Source organism: Lampetra fluviatilis, chromosome 43, assembly GCF_964198595.1.
Source record: "Lampetra fluviatilis chromosome 43, kcLamFluv1.1, whole genome shotgun sequence".
NCBI classification, from domain to species: Eukaryota; Metazoa; Chordata; class Hyperoartia; order Petromyzontiformes; family Petromyzontidae; genus Lampetra; species Lampetra fluviatilis.
Window position 1 is genome coordinate 9,215,170 of NC_136317.1, and position 24,948 is coordinate 9,240,117.

Below are 24,948 nucleotides of genomic sequence, written 5' to 3' on the forward strand. Positions count from 1 at the left end.
ACACGTGTGTGTTGTGTGTGTTACATATGTGTTTTGTGGGATGCTGTGGCACAGCGGTTCGTGTGCTGGGAGTTCGATTCCCGCTCACGGCCACCACCAGCAACGATTATCTGAACCGGTCCTGGGCTTCTCCTATGTCGATCAAGCCTCTACAGAGTACCTGGTGTGGTGTGTAAACATCGCCACTGGGGAGACAAAGGCCCTCGGGCTTGATGTTGGCCACCCACTACCCCGTGTACCATTCCGGCTTTCATAGGTGATCGCTAACAGCACTTGCGCCAACAGTCTGTTAAGGCTATCGGGGGAATCTTTGTCTTTCTGTGTTACGGATGTTGTGTGTATGTATTATGTGCGTTACACGTGTGTGCTTAATGTTTCTTGTGTACATGTTACATATGTGAGTTACTTATGAGCATGTTACAGAAAACAACTACATTATCATAATGAAACAACATAATTACGGTGATCAGTTGTTATCGAGAGCATGATCATCATCATTGAACATCATCACCGTCATGCATGATCATGTAAAGCAATCGACATCATCAACAATTGACATCATAAACCAACGCAATCATCAACACGGTTAGGAATGAACACCATCAGTGAATGATATCACAATAATCAACATCATCACGATCATCATCATTATCACCATCACGATCATCACAGTTATCACAATATTCATCACCACAATCATCATTACAATCCTCCCTCCAGGCTCGCTAAAATGTTCGCAACCTGACAGCAGTGCACCACCCTGTGCGTGTGTTTCACTATTTAACAGTTGAACACGTTGGAGGCCTTCGCGACCAACATTATTCATAATAAAGGTTTTTGGGTTAGATCGCAAAATATATAAATGTGTCGTGAAACCCACCACCACCCGACACGGCCAATTTGTAAGGTGTGTCACATAAACAAAACGTGCCAATTAGTTGCTACTTGAGCACACCAGTGTGTTGGAGAGTAAACGCACACCATCTACAATTCGAGTACTGTGACGTTTCACTGGTGATGACAGCCAGAACCGAGCTTCGCCATAGGAATGTGGAATGTTTACACCATTGGCTGGGGTAATGAGCCAACGGTGCGCTGTAAAATAGTAATGGGACACTCTGAAGTTAAAATTGTACTTTACTGAGCATACATCCACGGACAAGCACGACACGGGGCTCTGAGTGGGTCAAACACGCACCGCTCCTCAACAACGCAACGGCTCACGATGACTCAAGCGTGCTCGTAGACTCGGGCACGTTTGACCCGGAGCTCACCGCGGGAAGGGGGGCGGGGTCAAGGATACAGCCCCTTCTCCTATAACGCGGTGGCAGTCGCATTCCTGCAAAAACATCGCGTGATAATGAATACTACATAATATCGGGGGCAAAGCACAGTCCGCGATGACGCGTGAGATGCGTACTCAAGCTCAACAAAGAGCGAGTCATGTGGGTAGCATTTAGAAGCATCCAGCAGCATCCCACTGCCCTGTGTGACGTTATGCCGAGGCAGCCGTACGACCGCTTATTCATACTCGCGCCACGTGGTTCTCTTCACTTTTAATCACGTTACGTCCAATTCGCATCCGCGTTATAAAATAAATGTCTTCCCGAATACATTCAACGCGTTATATCCAATTCGTTTCATGAAAACTATGCGCGATAGGAGAACTGACTGTGCAATTCACAGGGCAAGCGATGGGAATGGCAAAGGGACGCGACGCCGGGACGGAGGTCCCACAGACGGTCGGAGAGGAGGGCACGGCTCAAGGTGAGCAGCAGGGAGAAAGGAAGAGGAGCGCCGTTACAGGAAGGATGGTGGCGGGGGGGGGGGCGGGGGTGGAGAAATGACCAGGCCAAGACTTTGGGGGGATGAGAGGGCGATCGTGATGATGATGGGAGTGAGGAGAGAAGAGAGGGGAGAAGAGAGAATGAGCAGAAGTGAGATGTATGGAGGACCTGGGCCCATGGGCGGAGTTTGGGGGGGGGGGGTACCGGTGAGCAAGGCCCCCCAACTGGACACCTTCATTAATTTGTGTTTAGTAGTTTGCAATCAAGCTACTACTACTAATTAAATGCACCCGCAATTCCTAATATGAGAGACAAAGCGAACCTCTGCCCCCCCCCCAAATATAAAGTCAAACTCCGCCTATGCCTGGCCCCCAGCCCCCCGAGACTTGGTCCCCCCCGTCCAATGAGCTACCAACAGTGGCACGCGTGGTGAAGTGTGAAGTTTAAACAACCGTCGTGACTGGCACGGCATGGGGGAGGTATTCCTCCGACCAGCGGGACGAGGCAAGGAGCTGCACGCGATGATCAATGACACGAAGGCACGTGTCGTGGCACCGTGACCAGAGCCCTCCGCTCATAAGTGGAAGGTCGCGAGTTCAAACCACGGCTCATCGATCACGTGATGAGAGCTCAAGCGACTAGGATGAGTCTAATTTGCAAGAGTGACCCCTGTGCATCATTGAGGGGGGTGGGGGGGGGGCTTGTACGTGTGATTGATGTGCGTTGCAATTTCACCCAAAAATGTGACCACGATGCCCGGGCACACATTGACCTACTCTTGCAAATGCTGTCACAGGGTTATTAACGTCCACTGTGAGTAAAGCGGACGGCGCGTGTTTTGCTATGTTGTCACTCCTGCAGCAATTATTAGGGCAGCCGCTGTGTTTGAACCGCGAACCTCGCGTCACTGCTACGAGTTGTTGAATCATCATCCATTCGGAGTCGATAAAACTTGTACCATTTAGTGGAGCGTCACCAGCGGTCATCCCTTGGCGGTATAGGGCCTCGTCATAGGAATAACGAATTTCCACCAGGATTTTTGGCTACCAATGGAACTGAGTAAAAATAATACACTTAATTAAATGATTTGCAGTTGTTGTGTGATAGTGTAGACAGGCCATTTCGATTAAGAAATGAAACTACAGCATCAAAACGTTGAGGCGTGCTTCAGATTTTTAAATGCTGCACCAACCAATCAGCTGCTGTGTAGACAACCCAAGGCCGTAGCCATGAAGTCAACATTGGGGGGGACCAAATCTTCCAGGGGGTCTGGGGGTCCCTCCCCAGAAAAAAAATCTAAATATGAAAACTAATTTCCTGCCATTTCCTGCCTAAAATATAAAAAACTTCACTAACACATAGCATGGACTTTTTCTTTGTTTTTTACAATAATGTCTAAAAGTGTATTGTATTACATTGCTCTGTTTTTTCTTTTAAAAATTTTCTTGTTTCATTGTATGTAATGGCAGAGATTATGGATGAATAAAGTACAACCATAACCACAATCATGTAAACATTAATCTATTTTATAGCAATATATTGGGGGGGACATTTTGAGCATATTCGAATATTATAATTACGGCCTTGAGACAACCCCATGCAACCTGTTTGATTCAGCTGAACTGTGACGGACGTAAATATATTTATTATACATGTTATTGATATTATGAATGCTTTTAATATGAATGTTGTAATTCATTGTTATGTTATCGGTTATTTTTTTCAATTTGACAATCGACCTTCGAGTGAGTGGTCCTGAGAGCCCCTAAGTGCTCTCCCAAAATTACGAGGTTTATCGTATTCATCCCCTCATGGAATCGGAGTTACGACAAGCCTGAACTTATGACATATATTGAATCGCGTGAGTCGGTCTGTACTTGGACCCTGGCAGAGATGGATCCCAGCGGGAGGACGCCTCAAAAACACATTTTAAAAAAGTGCGACCTTACATTTATAATCACAAACATTCAACGTACCTTTACTGACACATAGCAATACAATTCCAAATTTCACGCTCTCGAAATCACCAGCCTCACCCACACAAAGACACCAGCCTAACCCATGCAAACCCACCAGCTTTCACATTGTTACTCACACAGACGCACATCGGCAGCAGCAGGAACATCATTATCATTATCATATTTTTTCTTCATCATTTTCATCGCCATCATCAGCAGCAACATATTATCATCATCTGCAACATCATCGCCTTCATTGTCATCGTCAACAGCAGTAGCAGCAGTGGCGCTGTGGGTCGACTGAACGCGGTCATGGGAATGCGAGATTACCACCACTGACTCGACGCTAGCCCCATGGCGATGAGCCACAGGCCTTGCCAGTGCCTGTGGCAGAACCTTCACATTCCGAACGACCGCCACTCGTGAGCACCAACAAGACATTCGCCACTAAGTGACTGTGACGTCACTACGGCGCCTGTGCCAGGCCAGGTGCACTTCGAGGCCAAGTGAAGTGTCGAAGGCTCGCTGACAGGTCACGGGACAGACCCACGTGCTATGGGTTGACTGACCGAGATGACTGGCAGATGCACCAGCTGTGCCCCCTACTCTGTCAACAGATGAACAAACACACACGCACAAAGGACTGTTGGGACAATAGTTGTTAGTGAGCACCTATGAAGGCCATCACGGAACACACTGCACCAAGTACTCATTTAAGGCACGAGTCGACCGAGGAGAAGCCAAGGACGGCTTCAAAAATTTGCCATTGTTATGGGTGATGAGCCGAGAATGGAAAGCAGCGCGCTGACCACTGAAAAAGACAAAGACCCCCGTGTAGCCTTCACCGACTTGGGGCAAATGCTGCTAGCAAGTCGCACCTATGAAGACCGGAAAGGCACACGATGGGGTGGGTGCAGAACACCACAGCCGACCGCCTTTGTCTCCCCAGTGGCGATGTTTTACACACTACACCAGGTACTCATTTGAGACTAAGTCGACCTAGGGGAGACTCAAGCACCGGTTCAGATAATCGTCCCTGGTGTTGGCCGTGAGCGGGAATCGAAGTCGGGTCGCCGGGTAGCGCGCTAACCGCTACACTACCACACACCTGCGCACAAACGCGCAGGTGTGTGACAGACAGACCGGAGCCCGATTGGTGCGCTCCGTCCATAAGGTGGGGCTTGCATCATGACATCGTGATGCTGTAGTGGCTTCCCTTCGGCCCGCCCTCCCCCCAAGATGTGATTGGCCAGCGGCATGGGAGTGGCCGTGAGTCGTCCACCAATCCCGTGAAAGAACGCGTTTAGGAACTAAGCTGTTCATTTTATCCGGATTAATTATTGGACGAGCACTGACAAAAGGAAACAAACACCACTTTTTTACATCCTCCAACAACACAGGGCTGTGTATCCTATACATTCATCCACATCTCTAGATAGAAACTGAACATGTGAACTCTTTCAAGCCTCCCATAAATCACGTGACTTCTGTGTGGCCACCCCCACTCTGGATCCCTCCCCTTTCCCCACCGCCGCCCACTGTGAAAACAGACGCCGCTCCCTCCATACAGCAGCGTCGAGGCCCTTATGCAGCCTCTTCATCTTTCCTAATCCCCATTGCTCCCGTTTCTCTGATCCTTTTCCATCCTATTCTTATTATCCAATTATGTCTATTCTCGCTTCCCTTCCCCATTCCCATTTCTCATTTCCTACGCATTCTATAATTTAATCGACTTCCCTTCCCGTGCTATAAGCCACTTTGGGTACAAAGATGTAAAACATAAAGTGAAGTCTTGACAGCCGTAATGCTGCTGCACTGATCTCTGAACTGCACTCGACAAACTTTAGGAACTTAAATTCGCTCCCGAATGCGAGCGACGTCGCGCACTCTTGGTCTTTGCGTGTGTAAGTTAAACGGCAATGATCTTCTACGCGTAAAAAAAACATCACACACAACCACAACCACGTCGCTTTTGTTAAATTTTAGAAGCACAAAGAAGAGGATTTACTGAGTTTTGTCAATGAAATCAAAGCCACAGGCGTCACATCTCCGTGACTGAAAACTGGGCACTTGTAGCTTATATTTACGTTTAGAGGTGAGTGGCCACGTAGGCCAATGTCTTGTAGCCATGGGGGCCCAATCAGTACAGGCCAGCTCAGCTCAGAGCACCCAAATCAACATCGTAAGTCACACATTAAAATTTTGCTTGTGGCTGGTCAGCTCAGCCTATCATCTGTGTGGGGTACCTAAAACAAATAGCACTTTGTGGGAGGTCAACTGCGGTTATCCTATCCGTAGAGTAGCCTCCACCAAAAGACCGTGGAATTCTGACAGTTGAATTGCGGCAGCTGACAGATTGGTGCCGGGGAGACATATGTGACTTGAATTTGCTCGCTCCAAAGCCAGATGCAACCATTGCCAGTAACACGACCCCGGCGAAACCCTCGTGCCGCTGTGAATGGCAGCAGTGCAAAACGAACAAACGTGTGAAAGGGGCAAAGCTGGCAATAAGGGGCCAACGTTTCGGAAACGGTTCCAACCACATGCCAACGTTAACCCTATGTTGGCATGTTTGCTAGAGAGGGGTTAGGGGATGGAGGACTCGAGCCGAGCAGGCTCGACTCTTGCTGCACCGCGGCCCTACCAGCCGAGCCCACACTACGGCTCTTCCCCAGACTCTCACGCCTTGACTCCCAAGTATAGCCAACTCAAGCTAACTCTCGTGTACCTGGGTCGCCCTGATTTTTACACCAAACTCGAGGTTGGCGGCGAACACAGTGCATCCTTCTCTCTCCACTCTCACTTCCAGTGGTGTAGCCACGGATACAACAGCTGCTATAGGCTACATACATCGTAACATCGTAATCATCAGCCATGATAAAATATACTGCTGGATGGAGGCTTCCCCAAGCTGCCATCGTCTCTCGCAATGGAACAATGCAACATGTTCACACAAAAAACCTACGATCCTTATGTGTGGTGTTCCAATGCACGTTTCGTTAGCTCGAGCAAAGATACTAATCAATGTAAATGCGAACATTGTGAGCAGCAGGAGATGAGTGCAGGCAGCCTGCAGGTTGTACTAAACTGTAAACTATTTTTTATTTTACCAGGTAAGGCCCCACTGAGCTAACTAGCTCTTTTTAGAAGCGATCTGGCTATCATGAATGATAGCTCAACGAAGTGGCTTATCATTGCGTGGAAATTTATAGCAGTGGCCAAATACTCTAAACGCTTGACATTGATTCTAAATGATGGCGGGAAACACCGGAGGGCCCTGAGGTGTGGTGGGCGGAGGGCGGTGGGAGGAGGAAACGCGGCCGCCACCACCACCACCCCCACGTCCCTTCTACAGCTTCTGCCAAGTGATGGCGGGGACCGACCCAGGCCCAGAGCTGGGCCCGCCGCCGTACCCCTGGACGACCCCCGGTACCCCCTGGCCCCCGTCCACCGCCACAGCGGACCCGGCCCAGGCCCACGGCGTTGGGGGCGTGGGGCAGAGGGCGCGGGCGGTGCCGTGCAGCTCGTGGTGCTTGAGCAGCAGGCCCGGGTAGAGGCCATCGGCGGTTCCGTCGCCGTAGCCCTTGACGAGGAGCGGCTTGTAGATGGGGTTGTGCACCACACGGCCCTGGAAGGGGGCCGCCTCCTCAATTCCCGCCCCGCGCCGGCCCGTCGGCGTCGTCGGCGTGCCCCTGGGCCCCCCTGGCCCACGCTTGTTGGCGTCTCCCGAGCCCTTGTTGCTGTTGTTGCCGCCGCCGCTGCCGCCCCCCACCATGGACTCTCGGTGCTTCGCCCCACTCCGTTGCTGCTTCTGCTGCTTCCTGTGAACCCGAGAGTGTTTTACACATGATAAGCGTTGCACGACTGCGATATTACGTTTCGCAATGTGGCGATCGTCACGATGTCAGTTCACGCTCGCTTTGTCAGCGTGTTTCACACGCTTGATCGTGTTTATGTTCCGCGCTCTGCTGCGATAAAGTTACAAGTAAAGATTTCAGCGGAAGAGCGAGCAGCTGGTAATCGGAAGGTCACGAGTTCAAAGGATGGGTTGGATGGGTTGACTCAGCTCATCACCTCCAGGGTCAATAAAATAGGTTCGTGGGGAAGTCAACGGTGGTTGTCCTATGGACAGACTCGTCCCGGCCATAGGAATGCGGAATTTCCACCACTGGCTCTGAGCAGGGCTGTAAATGGGAGATGAGCATCATGCAAATAAAAAACATCATCTGGTAGTATGTTCACCACAAGTATGATTCCTTGGTGTTTAACATCTTAACACCTGTTTTATTGCCAGAAAGGGTAAAACTTATTTTTGTATTTTGATACTGGAAAGGGAGGTCCCATGTTTTAGGTGCTCACACCGAGCTCTCAATGTCCTGAGAGTGCATTGCCTTTGTGCTGTTCGGTTTTGGCGTGCTCTAGTCTAACTCTGTTTGAGACTAGACTCTAAACAAAGCTGTCTCTGGTGTTGACCAATCAGTTTTAAAGATAATTCATATACTACCAGAGCATGATTTTGGTTTGCATGTTCACCACAAGTACGTGTAGTTGGTGCAGACATGATTCCTTGCAAAAGGTTTCTGTTTGGTGTTTAAGATCTTAACATCTGTTTTGTTGCCAGAATTGGTTAAACCTATTCTTATATGGGAGATGAGCACTTTGACTCAAAATGCCCGAACTGCCGTGCACCCAACGTAAGCCTCTCAACCAAATGTAATGACTGCAGTCTCATTAACAGCTCAGTGGAATCACCACCGGAATGCATATGGGTGTCTGAGTTCCACTACATCTTTGCTGTTGGTCTGGAGGAAGATCAGTCCTTTTTGTAGCACACAGGGTTCGAAGCTTGTGCTATGCACTGAGCATAACTCTTCCTGTTCCAAGACATCTGCAAGTTGCAGGGTGAGTCCCGTTCACCGGTTCATCTCAGAACGCGCAAGCGGTTCAACGTTAATTTTATTTAGACCGGCGCAGCCCTGCTGTTTTTAAAAGACATTGTACTGTAGTGACATGACCGTACTCTATGATAGCTGGTGCCAAAGTGCACCACATGACCCTCCCGCATGGCTTTTTACTTCTGATTGCGTTCTGATTCAATTCCGTTCCGATGACGTAAACGTACGTCATTTGAACAGAATCGGAAGGAAAACCAATGACATGCACATACGTCATCTGAACGGGAAAGGGTTAATGTCTCAATTGATATATCTCGCAACTCTGCTAGTTCTCTCGGAGTAGGGATTTATTGGCGTAAGGCACTACCACTGGAATACAACGTATGCCTTGCCACAATAAACCTACTTTAGGGTATTACATATTTCTATAATCCAAAAAATAAGGTGATCTGGATGCTGGATTACTCAATCTTGATTGTGAGAATTGTTCTCCAACTCCTCGGATGAGCTGAGCTGAAACAACAACCGCGAACGTGCCGCATGCAGCGAGTCGCTGGTGGCTAAGGCTCAGGGGATGAAGCCCTCGTGACGCATGGATTTACAAGCAGCTGCCAAAACCCTACACGTCTGGGCAAAGTCGCGACGTCACGCGATGACTCGAGAAGTGACTCCTCGGAGAAACGCGCCCCTTCGATTAGCACGGTTGGCTATACACGGTGAAAAAGAAGTTCAACATGTGTGATCCTACTCGCAATGTTCACATTTACATGGATTAGTATTTACGCTTGAGCTAACGATACATGCATTTGAATGTCACGCGTAAGGATCTGTGGGTTTTTGTGTGAACAATTTGCATTGTTAAATGCTCGCAACGCCACAAAAAACTTGGCCAGATTGTTACGTGGCCTAATCAGCCAGGTGATGTGGGCTTCAGGTCCCACGGTGTCAAGATGTTAACTACTTCGCCTGATATACAGGAGGTTGTGGGTTTGAGTATTTGGCTGATGTACATTTCCACATAATAAGCCACTTCATTGAGCAATCATTTGTGGCCAGGTCACTTCTGAAAAGAAGCTATATAACTCAGTGGGCATACCTGGTAAAATAAAAATAGTTTCGTTTTTAGGCATGTAATCCACTGTGCAAGTATCTCCCATGAGCGTCGAGGAGGAGCCGTACTCTGGATCGCCAGGGAAAGGCGGTACAGCAAAGTGTGGACTCCACCTGTTCGATCGGTGCGGGGTAGAGTGCTGTCCCCTTGCACGTGTGGGGTCTCCCCAGGTGCTTCGGTTTCCTCCCACATGTAAACACTCGTTAACTGGCTGACAACACCTTAACATATAGAGGACCGCAGAACTTGGGCAATAGTTGGTAGCACCGGCTCCTCACTGTGAGACGACCTTGCCTCTCATCTATGGTTTCTCCTCATAAGTGAATGCCGTGTGGCAGCAGCGGCACCAATTTAAAAATGTAAACATTATTAACCCTTTCCTGTAAGAAGAACTAATATAAAATAACTTTTTTTAGTAACGAGGCTCCCACAAGTCAATGCGGGAGGGCATGGTACAGTTTTTGCGCCAGCTATCATAGTGCGGTCGTGTCGCTACAGTTCTCTGCGGTGAGTACAATGTCTTTAAAAACAATGGCGCTATGCTGAGCCGCTTGCACGTTCCGAGATTGGGCGGTGAACGGGATACTACCCACCCTGCACCTTGCAGTCGTCTCGAAACGGAAAAGGGTTTGATTATTGTTGTTATTGTTATTATTGTCATCGCAGATCCCACCATGCCGGGCAGCATCACCACACCTGCGCATCGCGAGCACAAAGATCCCGGCGGTGCCCACGGCCGTCACGATGAACACGGCAACCACGCCCGCCACGAACACGTGCAACGGCAGCGAGGTCTCGGGCCCGGCCGCCGGAGGAGGTGACGACGACGAGGGGGAGGAGGAGGTCTCGGGCGCTCGGGGGGTGCCTGCTTGGGGTCCGGCGGGAGCAGATTTCGTGGAAGTGGGGGCCTCCACGCACGGCTCATCGGGCCGCAGGGACGCCAGGGACCGGCCAGCCATGGCGGCGGGGACCTCGCAGAGAGCGCCGCTCACGCCGGGAGGCATCGCGGAGAGAGCTGCGGGGAAGACGTGGTGGTAGTGGTGAGCGCGTGAGCGGGGAAGGGGTCTCCACACTTCTCAAGCACAAACACGGAGACTGCTCTCTACTCTCTCTCTACTCTGTTTCTCTCTCATGCTCGACGTATGCACGTTGAGCTTCTTTCGCACCATACGTAGCCACCCGCGCTAATCGAAGGTGCGGGGGAAGGACAACAAACTAAACAGCAGTTCTCACGAAATTAATTTTAGATTTTAAAGTGCACAGCTGGAGTGGCTTCCTAATATCGGAAGAGCGTTCCAGACGGCCGCAAAATAGGGAGAATACGAGTTGAGTAGCAGCTCTAGATCCATGTGTAAGTTGTAAATCCAACTGCTTGCCAGCTTCACTACCTACACCACTACCACCACTCTTACCATCAGCACCACCACGCTCCTAGTTACACCTCTACCACCACTCTTACCACCATCATCACCACTACCACCACCACTCAGGTCACCTCCTGTAGTTGGCATTAATTTGTACCGAGATCTGGTGTCGGTATGGCTGTGTTCAGCCTCATCACAATAAACTGCACCCTTCTGATAATATACATCATGCTGACTGAGATATGTGTGGGTTTGGTCGACAGTGGATAAGGTCACGACCCTAAACACCACTACCACCACCATTATACATACCATTACCATCACTACCAATGCAACAACCACCACCATGATCCTACCTACATCACCACCACTACCAACATCACTCTTTTCACCACCACCACCACCACCATAAATACTAACAAAGACAGACAGAGACAAAGATCGCCCCTATAACCTTACCAGACTAGTAGGGCAAGTGCTGTTAGTGAGTGCCTATTAAGGTCAGTATTGCTCAGGAGGGGGTGGGTGGCCAGGACCACGCCTGACGGCCTTTGTCTCCCCAGTGGCGAGGTTAAACACAACACACCAGGTATTTATTTGAGGAGAGGTCCAGGACCGGTTCAGATAATCGTCACTGGTGTTGGCCGTGGAGGGGAATTTAACTCGGGTCGCTGGGTGCGCAGCGTGCTAACCATTACACTACCGCTCCCCATACCCATACCTCCACCACCACTACTTCACCACCACCACCATTCATATTTCCACCACCACCACCACCACCCATACCTCCACCACCTAGCACCACCATTCTCACCAACAGCACCACCACCACCTTCTCCCATAACTTCACCACTACCACCTCTCCAACACCACCACCACCGCGTCTGGCAGTGCCCGTACCTCCCTGTGGCGCCGCTTGCCTCCACGCCGCCACCCAGCGGGTGACGTCGCGGCGCACGGCGCAGTCGCAGTGCCAGGGGTTGTCGCGCAGCTCCAGCTGCACCGCGGCGCCCAGGCCCCGCACGGGCGGCACGCTCAGCCGGTTCCCGCGCACGTCCAGGCGCGCCAGTTCCACCGGGCCCCGCAGCGCCGCCGGCGGCAGCTCGTGCAGGAGGTTGCGTGCGAGCTTCAGCTGCCGCAGAGCGGGCAGCTCGGCCAGCGCCCCGGCGCCCACCTCCCGGATGGCGTTGCGCTCGATGTCGAGGAACGCGAGCGAGGCGAGGCCCGCGAAAACGCCAGGCCCCAGCCTGGTGAGCGCGTTGCCGCTCAGCTGCAGGCGCCGGAGGGAGCGCAGCCGCGAGAAGGTGCCGGGGCGCAGGCCCGCCACGCGGTTGTGGGACAGGTCGAGCTCCAGGAGGCTGCCGAGGCCCTCGAAGTCGTCGGGCGACGCCTCCTCGATGAGGTTCCAGCTCAGGTCGAGCCTCCTGGCCTCGGGCGCCTGCGTCGGCCAGAACCGCGGTACAGCGGCCAGGCCGCGCTCTCGGCAGAAGACGGCGACGCCGGCATCCTCCTCGGTCAAGGGGCTGCAGTGGCATGCGGCCGGGCAGGCGTCGGGCCGCTGGGGCCGCTGGGGCCGCTGGGGCCGCTGCTGTTGCCCGTCGGCGTCACCCTCGGCGGGAGAGGATTTGCCTTGCGGTGCTTGAAGGCCCACAGGGCAAGCCAGGTGGGACCTGGGGACGTCGCGCAGGCTCGCGTTGCGGAGCGACGGAGGCCACCAGCACCGTGGGAAGTCGAAAGAGCCCGCCGCCACCTCTGCTGTCTCAGGCCTCTGCTGCAGCCAGTCCCACAAGGGGAGCACCGGAGATGACGAAGATGACGAGGAGGATGAGAAGGATGAGGAGGAGATATGAGGGGAGTCGTGGCTGCAAGCAGAGCAGTCCCATGGGTTGTCGGAGAGCTGCACTTGAGCCAGGTGACCCAGGCAATCGAGGATTCCACTCAACGGTAAAGCCTACAGGACACACGTCATCATCATCAGCCAACAAGTCACCATCAGCAAAAACATCGTTATCAACTACACTGCCAGCATCAACATTGAACACCATCATCAGCAAAGCTACGCCACACGCGTTACCACGACATCATCACATCATCACCGTCAACATCACAAGCAGCGGCCACGCCTGTCACGAAGTGGCTGAGTGATCGCGCCAATGTGTATTAATCTCGCTCTACTCCCTTCCACTCTCTCTCCTACCCCTCCCTATCATCCCACCCACTCCGCAGGCTGGATGACGGCCTGCCTCCGCATCTCTCCCGACCCTGCAATGCAACAATCCGCCGAGCCACCCGCGCCAGGAACTGACCCGGTGGCAAGATGTTATCTCCCTCGCCTTGTATACAGGAGGCAAGGGTCCGATCTCAACCCTTATGTATATTTGGGGTTTGCGGGTCTCTCTCCCCGTGGTCGCGTAGATTTTTCTCCAGGTCATTTGGAAAGACGCGTTTAGAGTATTTGGCTGCTGCTATAAATTTCTAGGTGACAAGCCACTTTGTTGAGCTATCATTTGTGATAGCCAGATCGCTTCTGAAAAATAGCTTTACAGCTCAGTAGGCCTTACCTGGGTAAAATAAAAAAAATAGTTAATATAGTTTTAGTTTGACCCAGCAGTCGTGCATTCTGCCGCTCATTTCAGAGGTTCGTGGTTCGAATGTGGCAGGCCGCCTGGTAATACACTGCGGTAGTGGCAGTGGTGCTGGTGTATTTATCCTGTTTCACTCACAGTGAACACTCTAAAGATCCAGTGGCGTTATTTGAACGAGGAAGGCCACCGTGTGCTGGCATCACGACGTTTCAATATAGCCAAATGTCAACAATTACGCCGCAATTGACTCAATTGGCATCACATGTGGCAGCAGCAGCAACATCGCCTGGTACTGTGAAACCACTGCAGCCTGTGTCTGTGAAACAGAGCAGCGCCTTCCTTCGTGATGATCGCCTTCTGCTCAAAGAACGGCAGTGCCAATTCCTAAACGTACTGAATTAGTGAATCATACCATCGATCGTGGAACCTACACGTATTACATGTGTAGTGGTGATACGCGCTGGGGTAGGGATCGTGTGTCAGCGCGTAGTGATTGGCTGTGTGTGTTGGTGACGCGCGCTGACGGTGAAGGATCAGGGGTCAGCGCGGGGTCATGGGTTATGTGGTAGTGATTGGCTGTGTGCCGGTGACGCGCTTGAGAGGGAGTGATCGTGTGGCAGCGCGGCGTGATTGGTTGTGTAGTGGTAACACGCGCTGGGGAAAACGGATCGTAGGAACAGCGCGTCGTGATTGGTCAACTAAGGAGCGATGCTCACGTCGAGGTCCGCATACACTCCGTCTCCCGTGAGCGGGGACTATATAAGGGGATGCGCACAGGCGCACGGGGAGAGAGTACCAGCGAAGACTGAAGACGGAGGAGGAGGCGGAACCCTGGGACCCGGGGCCGAACGTCCGTGAGAGGGCCGGCTCGTGGGACTCAGAGGTTGTGGCCCACGCCCAAGCTGGGGTGGGCCTGTAGGCTCCACGGACGTTACGGGGTCAAGTGAAGTGTGTGTAGCCGGAGGAATAGAAGCTACACGAGTCAAGTGAAGTGTGTGTAGCCGGAGGAATAGAAGCTAAACGAGTCAAGTGAAGTGTGTGTAGCCGGAGGAATAGTAACTACACGTGTCGAGTGAAGTGTGTGTAGTCCGAGGAATAGAGACCACTCGTTGTATAGTGACAAGTCAAGATTTACTAAAAAGTGTATTACCCGTCAAGGAGTTTCCTGCCGTCATTCAAATACTTCAACTGGCGTCAGAAGTGAAACAGTCTTCCAAGCATGGATACAAGGAAGACCCGTCGGACTCACGAGATTGACCGCGAGGATAACCTTGACGACTCGGGCCAGCTGGCATCGGGGGGTGAGGAAGAAGAAATGCCGACGCCGCAGGATCCGCCGAGGGCGCCGGACGAGTGATTGGGGACCGAAGCCATGCTCCGCGAGGCGCACTCCCGTCTGGCGGAGCTGCTGCTCGCCGCCGCGTCCATCCTGGCGGAGATCAGCACGTCGGGAGGAGCGGGGACGTCGGCGGACATTCAACAGGGTCGCCCCGCGGATTCCCGCCAAAATGACTGGGGGATTCCCGCCCTTTCTACTGCGCGGCCATCTTTTGGCGGGAACGGCGAGCACCACGTGGCGGCGGTTCTCCAAGCGCGCCCGCTTACGTCATCAACGCGCGCTGCGGACCGCCATCAGACACCCGCCATTGGGGCCGCCATCTCGCACACCGACGGAGCGGCGGAGAGGAACCACGAGGCAGAGGACGACTTCATCTTTCAACAGCGCCTTCCAACATTGTCAGCCTTCAAGGCGGATAGCGGGGACTGGGGCCAATTCCAGCGCAGATTTCTGGCGCATCAGGAAATGTCCACCTGGTCCGACGCTACGGCGCTGCGGGCACTGCCTGCCATGTTGGACGACAACGCGCTCGCGGCCTTCACATCAGCACGGAGGTCGGACCGCTCCACGCTTAAGGCCGCGTTGGGTCTCATGGCCAAGGTCTACGGACCTCCCTCGGCGCGTCGCCATCCTTTTTACGCAAGGCGGAAGGCGGACACGGAGACCGTGCTCGCCTACCGGACGGCGTTGCTGGCTCTCGCCGACGCCGCGTTCCCTCGTATGGACGAGGAGGGCCAGGATGCGATGGTCTTGGAGCAACTGCTCAAGTTGGCGCAGGACTTGGGGATCCCCATCAACACGGCCGACGAGATCGATATTTCTTCCTTGGCGGTTCCTTGTCTATTGGGCACAGATGTTTTGGCTAAAATGCCCATTAAAATTCTCATCGATCAGCGTTGCATTGAACTACCATCGGGTCGCCGTATTTCATTTTTGACGAACCCTACTGAAATTCGGACGGCGTGCGCTACGATACAAGCGTTGGCGACACAGACCGTGCACGTGCCCCCGGGTTCACAGATGTTAATTCCCCTCCGGTTGCGGAAACCGTGGGTGGGGGAGACCTCGGAACAAGGCATGCTTTTGGGTCCTTCAAATAGGGCTGTCGGAGGTCTCGATGTGTCGGTGGCTCACACTTTGGTTCGGGCTGACAAGGACCCGTTTGTGATGGTTTTAAACGCTGGGTCGCGGCCGGCCGTTATTCAGCAGGAAACCGTGCTAGCTCACGCGGCACGGGTCCCTGCGGAAGAGCGGCTGGTTGGGCAGGTTGATCCGAGCCCCACGCGGAACATTACAGCAAGGGAGAACCTTGGATGGGTCGATTCACTGTGCGCGGACTCGAACGATTTGTCAACGGTACAGTTGGGTGCGCTGCGTGCGTTGCTGATAGAGTTTTCTGATGTGTTCAGTAAGCATAAGTATGATATTGGGTGCACGAACCTGTTACGCCACCATATTGAAACGGGCGATGCGGCACCGGTCAGGCAAAATCCCTTCCGACTGAGTCCTGCTGAGAAGGAACACGTTCAGTCGGCCGTCAACGATATGCTGGAAGCCGACATTATTTCGCCTTCTTCCAGTCCTTGGGGAGCACCTATTGTGCTGGTTAAAAAGCAGGATGGGTCCTTGCGATTTTGCGTAGATTTCCGTCGCCTGAATAAAATCTCTGTGGCTGACGCGTATCCGCTCCCCAGATTGGACGAGTCCCTCGATGCATTGTCTGGTGCGCGATATTTTTCGACTCTTGATTTATTATCGGGATTCTGGCAGTTGCCACTCGACGACGAGTCTAAACCTAAGACAGCATTTCGGACTCCAGGGGGCCTGTTCCAGTTTAACCGGTTACCCATGGGACTTCACTCCGCTCCCGCGACGTTTCAGCGCCTTATGGAGTTGGTTTTGTCGGGCTTGCAATGGGATACGTGCTTGATTTACCTTGACGATGTCATTGTTTTCAGTAAGACGTTTGAGGAACACCTCCAGCGATTGAGAGGGGTGTTCTTGAGAATGCGATCGGCTAATTTAAAGTTTAAACCGGCCAAATGCCACCTTCTTCGTAAGTCCGTTAGAAACTTGGGCCACATTGTCGACTCTTCGGGGATCTCTACCGATCCCGCGAAGACGGACTGTGTCAGTTCATGGCCGACGCCCACGTCAGTTTCGGACTTGCGCAGTTTCATCGGTTTTGCTTCTTATTACCGCCGATTCGTTGAGCATTTCGCCACCATTGCAAAACCCTTGCACGCTCTAACGGCAAAAGGAGTCAAGTTCCGATGGGGACCAGAGGAGGAGGCCGCGTTCTGCTCCCTCTGGGACGCCTTGGTGGGTGCCCCACCCTTGCGTTATCCTGACTTTGCGAGTCCCTTCTTGCTAGACACGGATGCTAGCAACACGGGCATTGGGGGGGTGTTCTCGCAAGTCGTTGGGGGAGTCGAAAGGGTGGTCGCCTATGGTAGCAGGGTATTGTCACCGGCGGAGCAGCGCTACTGCGTCACTCGTCGCGAGCTGCTTGCTATTGTTTTTTTTTGTACAACAATTTAGACCGTATCTCTATGGCCGTCACTTTACGGTCCGGACGGACCACGCGGCGCTTCAGTATTCATTGAGGGTCGCCCAACCCTCGGGCCAATTGTCACGGTGATTAGAAGTCCTCCAGGACTATCAGTTCACGACTACAAACCGTAAGGGGTTGCGCCACACAAACGCCGATGCCCTGTCGCGATTGTCGCCTTGTCACAAATGTGCGTGCTTATCGGGATCGGCGCGCTGTAAACCGACAGTTGGGGAAGGTATGGGGGCGTTGGCTGCGACCGCGGGTGCACCAATCGGGGATGTTCCCGCTACCCCTGAGGGAGAGGACTCGCTACTCTCACTGTCGCTGATTGAGTGGGGCCGTCTCCAAATGGAAGACAGCTCCCTGCTAGCATTGCGCCGCAGGGTGGGGGGTCCCGAGGAGGGCCGGGAGTGAACTGGCTCCTGGGTACTTAAGCAAGGCCTATTAATGAGATGGGATAGTTTGTCTCGGCGGCACGCACTTGTGGTGCCTTCCGCTGTGAGGGGGAAAGTTGTCCTGGCCGCACATGAACGCCTCTTGCATTTGGGAGTAAACAAAACGCTTGCTCTGCTTCAGCGTGACTATTATTGGCCAGGGATGGGGAATGACGTGGTGAATATTCTAAAGGGATGTGTTGATTGCGCCAGACGGAAACCACCGCCCATGGCATCTAATCCACCGCTGCAATCTATTCAGGTCTCGCGCACTAACGAGCTCGTTGCGCTCGATATTTTGGGGCCTTTTCCAGTCACGCCTAGGGGTAATAAGTACCTGTTGGTGGGTGTCGAATATTTTACCCGGTGGCCTATGGCGTGGCCACTCGCCAACCAGTCGGCGGCGGCTGTGACGGACGCCTTTGTCCAGGGCTACGTCCTGGACTAGGGGGCTCCCGAACGCTTGCTGACCGACCAAGGGAAACATTTTTCAAGTAAATTGCTGCAAGAGGTGTGCGACCTATTGGGTACTAAGAAGGTGCGTACCTCCCCGTACCACCCACAGACGGACGGGATGGTGGAGAGACTCCACAGGACTTTGACTTCTATGCTGTGCCAGCAGGTGTGTGAGGCACATGTTGATTGGGACCTGCAGGTCCCGGGGGTCCTCGCCGCGTATAGAATGGCCCCCCATTCAGCAACGGGATTTTCCCCATTCTATCTGATGTACGGTCGGGAAGCCGACCCGCCCATGGAAACGCAGCTGGGCCTGTCCGCACCACGAACAAATTCGAAATTGGCAGAACATATTAAATTTAATATCCATAAGCTGACAGAGGCAAGGGAGGCCGCACGGCTTAATTCGCGGGCTCGCCAAATTGCAAACGAGCGGTTGCGTGCACGGAAGGTGTCCATGCACGACTGGAAACCAGGTGATAGGGCCTGGCTGCATTGCCCTCAGGCACCTTTGGCTACGTCGCCTAAATTGTTGAAGCCATGGCGGGGACCCGTGGAGGTCGTGCGGGTTGCACGCCCCCAGTGCGTTCAAATAAAATGGGGAAAGCGCCGTTGGTACGTCCACCCCTCCCGACTGAAACTGTTCTCGCCTCCATATGGCCTCCCTTTGTGTCGTGAGGGCCGAGCATGTGACGTGACCGACGACCCAAGGGGGGAAATGTCTCTGCCTGATCCTCACATGTCTCCGCCTGATCCGCTCCCAGGTGTCTCGGAACTGACAGCTGCCGACCACCGGCGGCCGGATCTTCGCGGCGCGGCCGGTCCTTCCAGGCCCGATCCGCGCCGTCCAGAGCAGCCGGAGCCACCGGACGGTCGTCAGCGTCCCGTCCCATACGACGGACCGGCCAGGCGGACTCGCGCTAGGTCGCGCTACTTGTTATGATCTACCGATTGAGGAGTCGAGGCGGCCGGAGCGCCTCGTCACTGCATGTAGTCGCAGAGACACTGGACGCGTTCATTTTCTGGAATTCGCTTTTATTGTGTTGTTCGTCGGGCTGTACATAGCTTCTTATCTAGGTGTTGTGTGTGTTGTTGTTGACTTTTATTGTGTTGGTTGTCGATTTGTACATAGGTTGTTGTTGTTGTGTTGTTGTTGTTGCGTTACAGGGCACACTGGGGGGTGGGGTTTTTCTTGTGTTGACGTTGTGTTGTGTTGTTGTTTAGCAGCCGGGCCGGCTGCGAGCTATGTGGGAGGGGGTGATGTAGTGGTGATACGCGCTGGGGTAGGGATCGTGTGTCAGCGCGTAGTGATTGGCTGTGTGTGTTGGTGACGCGCGCTGACGGTGAAGGATCAGGGGTCAGCGCGGGGTCATGGGTTATGTGGTAGTGATTGGCTGTGTGCCGGTGACGCGCTTGAGAGGGAGTGATCGTGTGGCAGCGCGGCGTGATTGGTTGTGTAGTGGTAACACGCGCTGGGGAAAACGGATCGTAGGAACAGCGCGTCGTGATTGGTCAACTAAGGAGCGATGCTCACGTCGAGGTCCGCATACACTCCGTCTCCCGTGAGCGGGGACTATATAAGGGGATGCCCACTGGCGCACGGGGAGAGAGTACCAGAGGTTGTGGCCCACGCCCAAGCTGGGGTGGGCCTGTAGGCTCCACGGACGTTACGGGGCGGAATGCAGTGTGAGCCATAGTAACTACACGTGTCAAGTGAAGTGTGTGTAGTCAGAGGCATAGTAACTACACGTGTCAAGTGAAGTGTGTGTAGTCAGAGGCATAGTAACTACACGTGTCAAGTGAAGTGTGTGTAGTCAGAGGAATAGTGACCACACGTGTCAAGTGAAGTGTGTGGAGTCAGAGGAATAGTGACCACACGTGTCAAGTGAAGTGTGTGTAGTCAGAGGAATAGTGACCACACGTTGTATCGTGACAAGTCAAGGTTTAATAAAAAGTGTGCTACCCGTCAAGTGGTTTCTTGCCGTCATTCCAATACTTCACATGCACGACATTGATATTCCTGATTATTTTCTTTGATTTATATTTTCCTTCATTTCTGTATCTTTATATGTTTTCCTATAGTCAAGTGGTGACCCGAACGAGACCCATCCCTGGTCTCCCAAGTTATCTCCCCAGCTGGTTTTGACCAAAACAACCTCGGAAAATTTGAAACCGACCCTTCCCCTCACATAGAACTAATCACCAGCGTCGTGGTGAATACAAATATTATTCACAGTAAAGGTTTTTTTTATGTTGGGTTAGATCGCATAAGTATACACGTGTCGTTAACTCTTGAGTATGATGTTTTGCCTGTAATTATATCCAACATCATCGGGCGACTTTGCCAGAATTCTGGCAGAATGATGCTGGATGTAATTGCCGACAAAACGCCACTGGGTTCTCAAATTGTAAATGTTGTGGATTTACTCTCTAACACACCGGTGTGCTGAACTAGCAACTAATTGTCACGTTTTGTTTACGTGACAAACCTTCCTAATTGGCTGTGTTAACGACACATTTATACTTAGGCGATCTAACCAAATGAAAAAAAAACACCTTCATGATGAAAATATACAACGAACGAAACAGATCAGCAGACCAAGTGCTTGCAGCTGATGCAGCGGCATAACTTCGCGTGGGGGGCACGGGATGGCTTGCCCCCCCCCAACCCCCTCCCCCCTCCCGTTGGCCAAAGTGAAGAGTTGAGGCCCCCCTTGACAACCACCGTGAGATGTGTCTTCTCAACAACAGTGTAAAAGAACAGCGGCTGCATATTTAAAACGCCGTTTATTTTGTGTCCTTCTGCATGACAATTACTTTGTTTAGTAGTGGCCGCATTTTGCAAAGACGCAGCCCCCCCTGCAGCGTTAAATGTTCGAGACCGTGAGTGGAACGACGATGTGATGAGGGCAAAAGGAGCCGCGATATTTTAAAGCCTCTCGGTGCGACCGTACGAGAGACAAATCAAATATTGGGGGCCCCACCTGACCGATTGCCACACCCCTGAGCTGATAATGTCGTTATTTACGCCTCTCGGCTGATGGGATGTGTAAATACATACTTTGATGGGTTAATGTAGAGAGACGGATACGCGAAAGAGACAATGTCTGCGTGTCTCTCGTTATTTAGATTCTCCTCAACAACGTTGGTGGTCGTTGAGTTATGTACCGCTGTCGAATGTTGCGTCGAATTGGGACCTCCTGGGGTAAGGAGAGATGGTTCTTGCCTGTAAATTCGGTAGCTTCACCAGCGATCATTCAAGCGTCAAGCTTGACTCTACTGACGAGACACTATGTGTCGAAACCAGTCGTTGCCTGTAACATCACCAGTTGGCCGGCATCGATTCGAGCATTGAGCCTGACTCTGCTGATGAGACACTTGCGTGTCGAAACCGGTGCAATAGTTTTGCTTGCCATGAATCAACGCTGCTGAAATGAATGGAGTCCCAGTAGGCGGTGCGTGTGGCTGATGGGATGAGTAAGAGATGCTCTTTTACGTGGAGGATACATTGTCTTCCTCATGCCGCTCGATTGTTTAGAGCATTTGGCTGCTATATCGTGACAAACCACTTCGTTGAGCTATCATTTGTGGCCGGGTCGCTTCTGAAAAAGGAAGCTAAGAGCTCAGCGGGCTTTTCCTCGTAAGATACAAATAGTTACATTTAATTTGTATATTTTTTCAGTGATTTGCTCACGTTTCCTGTATTTTGCACTCCTATCGTGTGTGTCTTGTTTGTTGTTGTAACGTTCTGACCTGCCCCCTACTGGACATCTGTGAAAAAAGATTTATAGCTCATCGGATCCCTCCAGTACAAATACATATTCTGATTCTGCCGCGAGACGTGGGCAACACAGCGGTCGTCCCTCACGAGAACGGCACTGAAGGGACAGCGCTGGTGTCTGTCTCTCTGCTGCCCTGAAGACAGTCGGGAGCCTGTTCTCAACAACCCGAGTCCCAACGACAACCACCATCACGCCACGTGAAGGAGAAGAAGAAGAAGAAGACGGTGTTGGGATATTTTATCCACAAGTGGAACGATCGGGGGGCTCAACTAAACTGTGAATGCGATGGTGAGATGTTAATTACCTCGCCTGGTGTACAGGAGGTCGTGGTTCCGATACCGACCCTGACGCCTGCTGTATATTTGGAGTCTGCGTGTCTCTCTCCCCGTGGTCGCGTGGACTTTTCTCCGGGTCCTTCGGGTTTCCCCTCCACATTTAGAATCAGCAATCACGCGTTTAGAGTATTTGGCTGCAATACAATTCCACGTGATAATAAGCCACTTCGTTGAGTTATAATTTGTGGCCAAGTCGCTTCTGAATGAGTGTGCCTTACCTGGTCAAATAAAACATAGTTTAGTTCAAGGCCGTAATTATAATATATATTGGGGGGGGACACATCCCCCCCCCAATATTCAAAAAGCTCAAAATGTTCCCCCCAATAAATTGCTATAAAATAGATTTATGTTTATATGATAGTGGTTATGGTTGTACTTTATTAATCCCTAATATCTGCCATTACATACAATGAAACAAGAAAAGGTAAAAAAGAGCAATGGAATACAATACACTGTTAGAGATTATCCTGTGTTAGTGATTTTTTTTTTATTTTAGGCAGGAAATTCGTTTTCAAATTTAGATTTTTTTTCTGGGTTGGGACCCCCAGACCCCCTAGAAGATTTGGTCCCCCCCAATGTTGACTCCATGGCTACGGCCTTGGTTTAGTTTGCTGGTGGATGCCCACCCAGTACAACCACGTTGTGTTCTGGTGGACCAACCCGCCTGCTCCGCTCAGCTACCACCACCGAGGATGCTGCCCGTGTGATGCATGTGCCGTATGTTGAACTTCTTTCGCACCGTACGTAGCCAACCGCGCGAATCGGAGGTGCGGGGGGAAGGACAACAAACTAAACACAAAAAAGCAGTCCTAAAGAAATTAGTTTTCAATCGAGATGACTTAGCAAGTAAAAGTAAGTAAAACGCAGTTGTTTATAGCTCCGTTCACGCAAGGCCTCGCAGCGCTTACAACACAATCGCAGTAAAACCCCTTAACTTTAAAACTAAGAGTGAAACAGTCCTACACAGATGGATACGCACGAGAAAATAATGTGGTTTTCAGACGAGCCTGAAGGACTGAGGCGAGGCGTCCCACAAACGAGTCGCCTGGCGACTGAAAACTCCGTCGTCACCCACTGAACGCGGATTTGCCCTTGGTACCATTCAGGGTGCCCGGATTTTGGTGGCTCGAAGTTGCCTGACAGGGTCAGCAGACGGCTTCGGCAGATCTCCGAGATCGAATCGAGTATAAAAGTGCAGAGCTCCAGTGGCTCCCCCAATATCGACCATGAAACATCGTACAACTTGTGAGTCCTGCTCAGTGTAACGCCTTGGCTTTTGCGTCGTCGTCCTGCCGCTACCGCAGCTTTATTGTGACGCTCTCTTCAAACGTCCACCCAACGCGACGCAGGAAGGCAGACGGAGATCGTCCGTCTCCCTCGCTCACCTTAAGGCGGTTTCCCCTGAGGTCCAGGGCCGTGAGAGCCGCGGAGCCCTGCAGGAGTCCCGCGGGCAGACTCTCCAGCTGGTTGTCGTTGAGCAGCAGCACGCTGAGCTTCGGCGCGCGCGCGAACGCGCCGCTCTCGATCGTGCGCAGGAGGTTGTGGTCCGCCTGCAGGTACTCGAGGGAGCTGAGGCCCAGTAGGGTGTCGTTGCGTAGCTCCTCGAGAGCGTTGCGGTTCACGTGGAGGCGCCGCAGCTCGGCGAGGCCGCTGAAGGCGCCCTCGGCGATGTGCACGAGGCCGTTGGAGGCGAGGTTGAGGAGGCTGAGCCCGGGCAGGCGAGCGAACGCCAGCGCGGGCAGCCGCCGCATCGAGTTGCGCTGCAGAAAGAGACGGAAGGGCCCCTCCGGGGGTGCGCCGAGCCGGGAGAGGTCATCGAGGCCCTGGCCCTCGCACTTCACGTCCAGGTCGTGGCAGCTGCACGTGGGCCCGGCGCACATCAGTGGCACCGGCGGCTTCGGGGCTCTCGGGCGCGCGCGTGCGGCGGCGGTGGTGGTGGCAAGGATGAAAAGGGCGACGGTCGAGGCGGTGGCGAGAAGACGCGCGACTTGGGGGACGCGACGCGCCATGTGTGCGGTGTGTGTGTTAGGTAGGGGTGGTTTGTGTGTTGTGATTGTGTGTTAGGGGTGGTTTGTGGTGTGTGCTAGGTATGTGTGGTGTTAGGTGTGTGTGCTGTGTTAGATGTGTGTGTGTGTTGTGATTGTGTGATAGGGGTGGTTTGTGTGTGTGGTGTGTGTGTTAGGTGTGTGTGGTGTGTTAGGTGTGTGTGTGTGGTGTGTTAGAGGTGTGTGGTGTGCGTTGTGCTATAGGTGTGCGTGTATTGTGTTTTAGGGGTGTGAGTGCACCGTTCCGGCCTTAATAGGTGATTGTTAACAGAATTTGTTACGCAACAATCTGCGTAGGCTACA

General features: G+C 52.6%; 1 protein-coding gene across 1 annotated transcript; it reads right to left on the minus strand.

Annotated features, from left to right (window-relative positions):
• Window positions 1-5,758: 5,758 nt before the first annotated feature.
• LOC144946960 (uncharacterized) lies at window positions 5,759-24,948 on the minus strand. The gene is made up of 4 exons (XM_078876030.1): window positions 23,986-24,948; window positions 12,016-13,066; window positions 10,448-10,766; window positions 5,759-7,566 (listed from the first exon to the last, which is right to left on the minus strand). The coding sequence occupies exons 1-4, from the start codon at window positions 24,607-24,609 to the stop codon at window positions 7,095-7,097; spliced, it is 2,466 nt and encodes an 821-aa protein (XP_078732156.1). The 5' UTR covers window positions 24,610-24,948; the 3' UTR covers window positions 5,759-7,094.